The sequence below is a fragment of the Crocodylus porosus genome, unplaced genomic scaffold, assembly GCF_001723895.1.
Source record: "Crocodylus porosus isolate Cpor-Errol unplaced genomic scaffold, CroPor_comp1, whole genome shotgun sequence".
Classification (NCBI taxonomy): domain Eukaryota; kingdom Metazoa; phylum Chordata; order Crocodylia; family Crocodylidae; genus Crocodylus; species Crocodylus porosus.
Genome location: NW_017728943.1, coordinates 99,078,859 through 99,090,503, shown reverse-complemented (window position 1 = coordinate 99,090,503; position 11,645 = coordinate 99,078,859). Strand labels below are relative to the sequence as shown.

General features: G+C 46.1%; 1 protein-coding gene and 1 long non-coding RNA gene across 2 annotated transcripts in view; one reads left to right on the top strand and one right to left on the bottom strand.

Annotated features, from left to right (window-relative positions):
- Positions 1-11,645, bottom strand: part of PCNX2 (pecanex homolog 2 (Drosophila)) — a 258,890-nt gene that overhangs the window by 86,872 nt on the left and 160,373 nt on the right. The window contains 1 exon segment of the mRNA XM_019549852.1: positions 5,571-5,700. Within this exon segment, the coding sequence (XP_019405397.1) occupies positions 5,571-5,700 (130 nt within the window).
- The window catches only part of LOC109319981, a 9,753-nt gene continuing 3,693 nt past the window's right edge, over positions 5,586-11,645 (top strand). Inside the window, exons 1-2 of the long non-coding RNA XR_002103691.1 lie at positions 5,586-5,719; positions 6,111-6,254. This is a non-coding gene — a long non-coding RNA (uncharacterized LOC109319981). The remainder of the gene's footprint in view (positions 5,720-6,110; positions 6,255-11,645) is intronic.

Sequence of the window (11,645 nt, the reverse complement as noted above, 5' to 3'; positions counted from 1 at the left end):
GGGAAGCTTTAGCCCAGTGGCTTCTGCCCGGTGTATGGAGCTCTGGCTTCAGCTCCCAGACACCTTCCATCTGCTCTGCCCACCCAGCACATTGAGCAGCCCCTGCACGCGGATGGAGTGGGTAGAAGGTAGATGAGAGTTGGAGCCAGGTCTCCATGTGCCAGGCAGATGCCACCCAACTGAAGCTTCCCCACACACCACCCAGAGCAGTGCAGCAGGGGCAGAAGTGGGAGGAGAAGGAGCTGCTGGAGGCAAGGAGAAGCTGGTTGGGCCCAGCAGAGCTGTTCTGCTCCCCTCACCTCCAGCTGTGGCTCCTGCTCCTGCCACGCCAGGCGGGTGGAAGCTTCAGCCCTGTGGCTTTTGCCCAGCACATGGAGATGTGCGTCCAGATCCCAGATGCCGTCCATACACTCTGCCCACCCACAGGGATTGCTCATTGCATGAGGGAGCTGGAGTGGATGGAAGGTGTTCAGAAGCTGAAGCCAGAGCTCCATACATTGGGCAGAAGCTTCCCGCCTGCTCACCCAGAGGGCGGCAGCAGTGGCAGCTGGAGGCAAAGGAGGCAGAATAGCCCTGCAGTTTGTGTTGTGGCTGCAGCCACCAGGTACTGCACAGGACAGGGGGCATGGAGGCAGCTGTGGAAACACCTCTGAACCACCTCCAAACCAGCCCAGGTAGCCCGCTGCCCAGCCAGGTGCTGCCCATGGTGCGAGGCCCGGCTGTCACACAGCTGCAGCTTGCTGGGAAAGGCCCTGCCCCCATGGCCCGACCCAGGCCAGTCCCACTGAGCCCTTCCCAGCCAGCTGTGGCTGTGTGACAGCCTTGCCTGGCCTGGGCACGAGGAGCTGGAAGCAATCTGACAGTGCAGCTCCTGTGATCCTAGTCGAAGACGCAGACAGCGGCCAGCCTAGTTGGGCCCCCCCCATGGTCCACCTTGGTCTGGCCCCTCCATGTCCACCCTAAGAAGTGCCTGCAAGTAAGCTGGACTCAGCTCCACAGCCCCAGCCCCAGCTGCAGCCCTGATGGCAGGACCATGCCAGCTGGCTCTGGCCAGGCCCCCCCACTGTGCGAGCAGCCAGCGGGGGCAGAGGGAAAGCTGAGCAGACCCCTGAGAGCGGAGACAGGGGAATTTAATTCTTCTCCCTACCCCACTTCACCTGAGATGCTGCCCATGCCGGTGTTCGGCCTTGGGGACATGCTTGGCAAGGGCTGCTTCCCCCCTCCCCTTCCAGGCACACCCCAGCTGGGGTCCCCGCAGGCCAGCGTGGGAATTTAAACCCCTTCCCAATCATACTTAGCTGCCAGCTGGGGGCCTGGCCGTGTCTCCCTACCCCCAGGTCAGCTTTCCCTCAGCCTTGCGGCCGCTGAGGAAGGAAAAAGAGGGCTGCTTTAGTGCCCCCCGGCTTCTAGCCTGAACCACTGCAGGCATGTACTTGCATTTCTGGAATCAAAAGTGAATGTCTATTCACTTGCAAATCAGTTCCATCTATCCAGGTTAGACTAACCTGAAAAGACTGAATCAGTTCAGACTCGGGCTTTTTGAATGTCTGTCCCTAGCCTTAAAGACTCAAGAACTCCTAAACCAAACTCTCGCTCTGCTTACAAAGCTCAATTGTTCATGAAAGCAGTAACAAATTGAAATGGAAGTGAAGGAAAAGAGAACCTAAACTAGAAGTGCTAATGACAAAATGAATATAAATGTAGGTAGGGTGATTTAATTTACATTTTGGAGGGAGGGTACCAAAGGTTCAGACAAACACTTATTCCACTTGGATGAGTATCAGACTTCTGCAAGTCTGATTTTTTATTTCCATATTAAAAAAGAAGGTGAAAAAGAAGTCAGGAACCAGACTATAATGTCTAATGCATAACAGAGAGCAAATTAGGCAAAGAAATGTGGTATATACAAAATGACCAACACTGAGAAGGCAGGCAACAGTATTAATATTCTGAATGACAAACTACTAATAAATATAGAAGATCGACTGGTTGTGAAACTGCAACATCTCCATTGACTTTAATTGGTCTATGGCAATTTATACCAGTTGTAGATCTGCCCCCTTGGGTACATGCTATTAGTATATTATGTGGGGTAAATTAGTTAGCAAAACAGAACCACAGAAAGGCACCAAGAATACACAGGATGCTTAAAAGAAAACATATGAAGTCAAGTGTATACCCAGTATAAATGATTTGTGGATCAATGGAAAGTACTAAAGCACTAATTGTGTCACCCCTGTTCATGAAAGAGTAGCACTGCAGGCCATGTGCAGTCCCAATGAGCTCAGTGGGAATACCTGTGGAGTAAGGTGCTCCTCGACGTGAGGGAGAATGGCAGCACAGGTCTGAAAATAATTAAGGAAGACAGGAGAGTTTACTTGGAAATTAAAACTCATGGACAAGGATGAAGGATGTAATAAAGCAGACAAAAAGTGAAAGGAGTAAAGAAAACAAATGAAATAAGAAGGGGAAAAAAAGAGAAAAAGAAAACCGTAAGGGGATGTACATAAACTAGTTATCCTGTAGTAAAAAGGGTCTGGGATTTAGCGGGTGTCAGATGCTCCACAATAACTGTCCACATTCATGATACTGGCTCGCAGTAGATAAAAGTGATCAGCAGCAACTTAGCCTTCAGTGTGTATGTCCATACTCCTAGTGAGGATTTGCCCTGAGGGTCACCATTGACTAGCCCCCATTCCACCCCACTTTGTGGTAGCTGAACACCAAGATGACCAAGTCCTGCTCTTTCACGAATTAGTCTGCACAGTGCTTGTCTCTCTTTCTAAGCTTGACTCTAATTAGAAGTGGGTACAGGAAAGTGGGATGCAGATGGGCTGGAAGTCAGCCACAAAGCTGTCAGGGATTACTGCTGGTAGACTTCCTGTCCTGGCAGCCTACAGCACCCAGAAGGGTTATGAACATGCTGCAGGAAGAAGGAACAAGGAGGGTTCCTGAGATGGGCTGGACTGCAAGCTGCTAACCTAAAGAAAAAGGATTTTAATATAGGCAGTCAGCAGATTCAGGCTAGCAATATAGACCTACCCAATAAAAGAGGTCTAGGTTACTAAAGGGAAGCTTTCAATCACTTAGTGCTATGGGAAGAGCATCACATAAGTAGTTACTGTGGAGCATATGTGCAGTAAATACCCACCCCTGTTATGCTGTGGTATCTGATGCCATAAAGCAAAAACAGAAATTAAAATTGAAATACAGAAACAAATGTTTAAGCATTATAGGCAGCATTCATTCAGATTATCAGGGCCTAGACAAAAGTTAAATCGGCAGATGACTCCTTATTGCTCACAATTAATTTTCTCCCTCAGGTTTCACAGACAGCCAAAAGCTTGAAGACTAAGATACATCTATTCTTTGCTTGTTTTAAAAGAGAAAAAGTTTTGGCATTACAAGTTAAAAAGCTTAAACCAAGCGACCTTCATAAGCAGCTTGATTTTCAAAAGCACTTACAGTTCCTGTTCATTTAATGGGAGTCAGAAAAACCACGGGAAAAAAGATCACAGATCCATTATTAAGATACCAAACATCAGGCATCTCAAGTCTAAAAATCCTATAATGAAGAAAGAAAGAAAAAAGCCACCTACTTCCATGTACAAATAACATGAAGATAAGGCTCCGTTCTGCCAGACAGATCTGGCTATGTGAACCACCCATTCATGACCACTAGGTTTGATTCCACAACTAGTATCTAGAAAAAATGCAGTTAGCCATGTTAGTCCAAAGTCAGGCAGAAGGCAGGACAGGGTGGTACCTTACTGACTAACTGGTTCAGAGAGGCACAAGTTTTCATAAGTAACAGACTACTGCAAGATCTGATGTTATCTGACAAAGTAGGCTGGCACCTACAAAAGCTCATGCGTCTCTGAACCAGTTAGTCACTAATATGTCAGCTTGCCTGCCTTCTGTGTCAGATCTATAAAAAAGCTACATGCCCTGAGATACTTCCAGTCTGTGAAACAGGTGAGGGGATATCCTTGTCACTGAACTGCTCCTGGGATTGGGAAGAGTTCAGATGCTGCTGTCCACCCACACCTTCCACAGACCCAGGTTATCTGGGTTTATAAAGGTATAGGGGAACATTTCTCTGTGGCTGTCAGGAACCCTGGGCAACAGTACTGAGATCTCAACCCTAGTTTGCCCATACAGTTGAGAGGCAGGCTGCAGGCTGGAACAACCTATACATTCCCTGTCTCATAAGGATTTGCAGAGCTGCAAATTTCCCAGAATTTTGCAGTGTTGGAACTGAATGCCTGTCCATACCCTTAAGTTTCCCTCTGTGGGACCCATGGGAAAAGGGGGCTTGTTGTGAGTTCCATCAGATTACCTCTAACCCATCATTCTTCTAATACCACCAACGCTAATATTACATTGGTACGATGGACACTGAATGAATACATTCCCACAACTCACACAAAGCCAAACCAAACAGAAAACTCTATAAATCACATTGAAGTACTCCTCTAATAAGTTAGAAAAGCAGAAAAATAGATCATTGTTCTTTTAAAAATTCTTTAGGAGTTGCTCAGGTGCTATAGTTAAGTGGGGTCATAAAAGTGACAGACGTGCAACAAAATGTGTTACACTAATCCCTACTGCTCTGGCCAAATCCTATTTTGGATAATATATTCTTCATTTCCTGCCTTAAGCTGCTGTGGCTTTCTATGCATGGTTCAACAAGTGCAATACTTTAGTCCAATGCTGGTTGCATTGTAATGAGGGGTGAAGAGTCTATGTACAGCTTGTAACAGAGGACGAAGTCACTGAATCCAGCCTCCTACCACAGATATCATGTCAGGTACTCCCTTACGCAAACTCACTTAGCTCCATCTTAAAACCAGTTAGGCTTTTTTTGCCCATTTCCCCAGTGGAGGGCTGTTACAGACACCAATAGCTAAATGCCTTGAGAATCTACTGGATAAAAGGCACTACATAAATGGAAATTATGTCATTATCCAATAATTTCTATGCTTTAAAGTTCATTTTCTTATATAACTGGAAGAGGTGAAACTACATTCAAACAGAACTAGCCAAATCTGGTGCTAAACTTTATGAAAGATGACGTGTTAAAAACCAATTAAAATAGAGACTCGGCACTTTGCCCATTCACATTTTGCAGTGAGAGCTCCCCACCACTTCCAAACTGGTAAAATGTTAACAGGCTAATGTAAAATGGATTAACACAACCTGACTTCTAGTGCCAAAGGCTTAACAGATTTAGTTCCTAAAGCTGGCTTCTAAGATAATAAAAAATGATTGTTGTGATTCTTTTACACAGCTCTGTTGTTCTGTCTGCTTCATAGGTGCAATGTGACATCTCATCTGCAACATCCCGATAATTGTTTAAATACATTTTTAAAAATAACTGAATGAATATGATAAAGTTAATATGGTAGAATCAACACTCAACCAAAAAGCTTACTTTCATATTCCAGAGTAAAGTATAATTTTTTTTTTTTGTAGGGGTGGGGTACAGGGGAGAGGAAACCTACAGAAATGAAACTGGTAAGAGTAAAATTTTAAAAACAACAGGTGCATGCAACTCTTAATTGCCTTACTTGTAGTTTTTCTCCCAGAACTTGACTGGTCTGGCATATGATGTGATAAAAATGACGCTACCAAGAAATGGACTCAGTGGAGCAGAAAAGATCGCGGTGCCCAGAGTTTGAAAGAAAAGCATAGCAGAGTCTGAGCATTTCAAGTTAAGGTAACACAAATGTTTTCATCAGACTTCTAAAATCATTCTTCAGACGGCTCTTGACCTATTTATTTTTACCGTATTTCCCCAGGTCAGACACAAATAACTAATTATCAAGATAAGCACTGTAGCTATGAGAGTTAAACAGTTCCAGTAGCGAGCACTGTTACAATCAAAAAGGCGGTGTAGAGTGTCAGCTGCCAGGGACAGCAGAGAGCCCTCTGTCTGATTTCCTCCAGAACAGAGTTCCTGTGGATAGGCAAACTTACTGGCCATTTTCAGCTGCTCTAACCCCACTAACGCATTATCTCTAATAATTTTTGCTGAAATTCCAGAACTAACACAGTGGGAGTTGTGTAAATGACAGAAAAAAAAGATTATTATTAATACTGTTTTACAGAAATGTGGCCATTATCAAACCCGCTTAAAGGGAAGTGGTTCTTGCAAGTCAACCTCATGTTAGTTTTTACAATATTGCTGGACAGTTCCAGAGTGTACCATTTGTAACTTCTGAAGTGGACACAAAATGAGAAGAACATTGCAGGTGAGTAAAGAACATAAAAACCAGGATGTCTGCCTGTTTCATATAGCAGTTCATTTGAAATCGCTGAAAAATGTGTCTAGGCCAATGATTCTCAACCAGGGTGCCCCAAGAGCCTTTGGGGGGTGCCACTGATGGTGTGAGGGGATAAGTGGATAATGGCAGGTTCAGGATCTCCCTGCCTAGCAGTTCCCCTGCTCCTGCTGCCCTGCCTGTCAATAACAAATAAATTAATTTTGAAATGAGATGCCACCCAATTCACAAAACTCATGGAGGGGTGCCTTGAATCAATATGGGGTGCCTTGAGTCTAAAAAGGTTGAGAACCATTGATCCAGGCAATACAGTAAAGAGACAGCTATAAAGAATGTAAGTTAAAGAACAATTAAAAAGAAAGTCAAAGTCAAATAGTCTCTTCATTATCCCATGCCCTTGACACAATGATGTTCTGTGGAGAAATGCTGTACGTAGTTCCAAAGCAATATGCATGTTGGATTCAATTATTCTTCTGGAGTAAATAATTTCTATTAAAGTACAACAAATATCAAAGCAGTGGTTCTTCTCTGAAACCAAACTTAAAGTCCAGGCACTCAGGATCAGCAGTCTCTTGATTCAGCCTGTTCTAATAATGGCAATTATATCACTCTGCGTTCTTAGAAAGATTAAAGTCCAATTCGTGATGCATATTTGACTTTCACTTACGTCAACAGTAGTCATATTGGTTCCCCTTTCCCCCCTCAAAATCTAGTTCATCAATTGCCTTGGAAGTAACAGTCAGCATTAGCAAGCATTTAAACATGGATAGCATTGAAATTCCTTCAATTTATTAAGAGAGTGATCTGGAATAGAGCCTGAGAACACAAGTGAGTTTGCAAGCTGAACTTCCTTTGACGGTTACAAGTTCAAAAACAAGGAGAGAATACAAAGAAAGAAGAACACATGTCAACAAAGTTAAATTCTCATATTACCCCGTAAGCATAACTAGGATTGGCCGTAAAGGCTAAAGAATTATTTGCAAGTGTCAAATAAGAGCACAGGAGCTGAAAAGAAACAATAAGGAAAGATAAAAGCAGGCAGAAGTTTCCTTCAAAGTAATTAACAGCATGATAGTTGTTAGCATCATGAGTTAGGGAATTTGAAAGTTAACTTCAAAACCTTTGCGTTAAAAATACAAAACAATAGCAATCTCTCTGTTGGCCAAAAGATAAACTGGCCTATTATATGCAACTCAGAAGACAACTCTCATTTGACTTTTAGAGGGTGCATCTACACAAGCGCTTCACTATAGGGTAGACTAATTAGCTCTGCTGGTCTGCAGCACAGTTGGCTGCTGAACTGGAAGTGGCTGCAGACCGACAAAACTGCGGCCCCTTCAGAGCTGGGTGGGGAGGCCGCGGCTCCTTCTGCAGGGCCTGCAGCAGTGCAGGGTTTGGTCCATACCCCCACTTGGGGGTCGGGGGTATCCTTACCTGTCTTCTGGCTGGAAATTCCTGCCACAGTAGGCTGTCACTGCCGGGCTGTGGTTTGCCAGGCCACAGCATAAAATCTTCAGGAACCCCTGTTCTAAGTGTAATGTGTAACTTTACCCTCAGTGCCTTAGAAACCAAAGCCCAATTCACAAAAGTGATAAGGGCTTTACACCACAAGTAAACAGGACTAAATTAGTAATATCAGGGCTGTCCAACTGGTGGCCAGCAAGCAGTTATGGTGGCCTGCTGCCTTGGTGGCTGCCTCTCCTGCTGCTGTGTAGTAGAGAAGGCCTAGGGGTCCACATGCCACCTATGCAGCCCACACAGTATGCGGCAAGGAGGTGGCCACATGCTGCTGGTGGGGAAAACCACATACTGCCAGCCCAACAATGGGAGAGTTCCCAGGGGGCCACCTGGGCACTATGCACCCTGCCACATACAGGTATCATGTGAAGCCCCTGACAGCACCAAAGTTGGACAGCTCTGAGTTCTGTGTTTTGGAAATTATCTTTTGTTCATTTATAACTGTTTGCAGATTGGACACCACTCTGTTCTACTCTCACATGCCCAATATTCTTTAGGATTTCCAAAATCAATTTGTTCACTATAATTTTTTGTTGGATAAATTAAACATATAATATGAGCAGTGAAGTAATTTCATTCTGTTCAGAGAATATGCTGGTATCAAGGGTTTGTAATTTATGAAGATGAGTATTTATTAGGTTATGGCTTCATAAAATTAATGAAGTGTTAAGAAAGCAAGGTTTCAAATATGTGCTAATACTAGTCTACTCTTTTTAAAAAGCAGAACACTGAGAGCGTCTAGTTTCAGACTATTATTACTGAACACCTCAAACTTTAATAACTCTCTTAAGCCTACATCCCACTTGCATGCACAAGCAAGTAATTCTATTGGCCTTCAATCCCTGGAGGCAGAGGGTAGGCCAAGGTCATCTTCCAGGACAAGGGAAGACTCGGGGACCTCCCATTCTGTCCAGCCAAGGGATTGGACCAAGGTGGTCAAGGGTCTGAAACCCTGTCGCAACAAGGACCTCACCCCACTGGAGCTTTGCAATAGGTATGAACCTCTTGCAGCCCCAGCAGAGCCTGCTAAGCTGCCAGATCCTGTAGGCAACACAGGCTCAACTTTAGCTACTGCTCCCACTCTCCCCAAGACAAAACACAAAGTGTTTGTCATGGGAGACTCCATCCTGATGGGCACTGAGGGAGCAATCTGCCACCCTGACACCTTAGCCTAGGAAGTCTGCTGCTTCCCAGGAGCCCGGATCCAAGACATCATGGAGAGGATCCCTAAGCTCCTCTGGCCCACTGACCACTACCCTATGCTCATTATCCATGTGGGCACAAATGACACAGCTCAGAGCAATCCCAGCTGGGTCATGAAGCCCTACAGGGATTTGGGAGTGGGGCTTAAAGGGTTGGGGGCACAGGTGGTGTCTTTCTCAATCCTCCCAGTTTTGAGCTATGGGCTGAGGAGGGAGAGGAGGATCCAGATAGTGAACCAAAGACTATAGCGCTGGTGTCATTGTGAGGGCTTCGGCTTCCATGACCCCAGTCCACTCTTTGGTAAGAGACAGCAAGCTGCTGGGAAGGGATAGCCTCCACCTCTCTCTGCTGGGGAGGAGGCTCTTCTAAGCCAGACTAGCTGACCTGCTCCATCGGGCTCTAAACTAAGCTCACCAGGGGATGGGGGGACTACCGCCACTGCTGGCCTGCTGAGCAACCCTTGCAAAGCCAGCAGGCCAAAGCAGTTAAGGGAGCCCACCCCTGCCCCAGCCCTGGTACAATCTGTGGGCAAGGCAAGGGCCCCTAAAGGGACACTTACCTGCCTGTACAGAAATGCCAGGAGCTTGGGGAATAAACAGGAGGAACTTGTCCTCTAGCTTAACGCAAATAATTATGATGTCATAGGGATAAAGGAGAGCTGTGCCACAGGTGTAGATGGCTATACCCTGTACAGGAGAGATTGAGTGGACAAAAGGGGCGGGTGTGTAGCTCTCTATGTCAAGGAGAGCTACGCGTCCCTGCAAGCCGATATTGGTGCCCAGGGTGGACAACTGGAGAACTCTGGGTTAAAATCTGTGGGGAACATGGTGCAGGGGACACAATGATGGGAACCTACTACAGACCTCCTACCCAGGATCAAGACCTTAACCAGGAGTTGACCAGGGAACTGGCTGAGGCCGCATGCTCCCAGTGCCTGGTTGTCATGGGAGACTTCAACTACCCAGACATCTCGTGGGAAGAGCACTTAGCCAAATCCAAATGGTTGTAAAGCTTCCTCACGTGCATGGATGAACTCTATTTGATGCAAGAAGTCTATGGGCCGATGAGACATAAAGTACTGCTTGACCTGATACTGGCAATGGCAGGAGACCTAATCAGATTTAATGATCAAAGGGAAGCTGGGTGACAGTGACCATGAGCTGATCACCTTCACCATCCACCGTGAAGCTGGCAAGTCAGTCAGCAATACAGAAGTCCTTGACCTCAGGAAAGCTGACTTTGACAAGCTCAGGAGACTTGTCAGTGAGGCCCTAAGAAACCACAACCCAAAGGGGAGGGGAGTTCAGGATGAGTGGTTGCTTCTCAAGGGAGCATTCCTGGATGCACAAGCTAAGTCTATTCTGTCTTGGAGGAAAGGCAGCAAAAGGGCACAGCAGCCCCCTTGGCTCTGCAGGGACCTAGCGGAACTCCTGCGTCTAAAAAGAAAGGCCTACAAAGGATGGAGGACTGGATCCATCTCCAAGGAGGAATATTCTGTATTGGTCTGGACCTGCAGGGAGCAAACCAGGAAAGCCAAGGCTGCGACGGAACTCCAACTAGCTACATATATCAAGGACAATAAAAAGTCCTTTTTCAGATATGTGGGGAGCTGAAGGAAAAGCAAGGGTAACATTGGACCCCTGCTAAACCAGATGGGACAACTGACAACAAATGCCCAGGAAAAAGCCAACTTGGTAAATGGGTACTTTGCGTCCGTCTTTTACTAGTCCCAAGGGACGCCCCTGCCCATTATGGGATGGGAAGGCCCAGATGAGGGAGATCCCCTGCCCTCCATCAATGCTGACCTGGTGAGGGAACACTTTGAGAGGCTGGACATCTTCAAGTCAGCTGGCCTGACAGTTTACAACCCAGGGTACTCAAGGACCTGGCAAGCATCATAACTCAGACCCTGGCACAGATCTTCGAGAACTCCTGGTGCTCTGGTGAAGTACCTGAAGATTGGAACATGGCCAATGCAGTGCCTAGCTTCAAGAAAGGAAGGAAAGTGGATCTGGCAAACTGTAGGCCCATCAGCCTCAGCTCTATCCTGGGGAAAGTCTTAGAAAAGATTATCAAAGAGACCATTCTTAACAGACTGGCCGACGGCAACATCCTGAGTGATAACTAACATGGGCTTGTTGCGGGTAGGTCTTGCTTGACCAATCTCATTTCCTTCTATGACCAGGTGACCTATCACCTGGACATGGGAGAGGAGATTGATGCTTTATATCTTGACTTTAAAAAAGCCTTTGATCTGGTATCTCATGATCACCTCTTGGTGAAACTGGCCAACTGCGGCCTCAGCTTCACCACGATCTGCTGACTGGGGAACTGGCTGTGTGGCTGGGCCCAGAGGGTGGTGGTTGACGGAAGTCAATCATCATGGTGGGTTCCCTCAAGGCTCTGTCCTTGGGCCTATATTATTCAACATCTTCATTAACGATGTGGACATTGGAGTCAGAAGTGAATTGGCCAAGTTTGCCAACGACACCAAACTTTAGGGTAAAGCATCCACAACTGAGGCCAGGAGGGTGATCCAGGCTGACTTACACTCAGGAAATGGGCAGATGAGAGCCTGATGGTGTTTAACACTGAAAAATGCAAGGTTCTCCACCTTGGGAGGAAAAACCTGCAGCATGC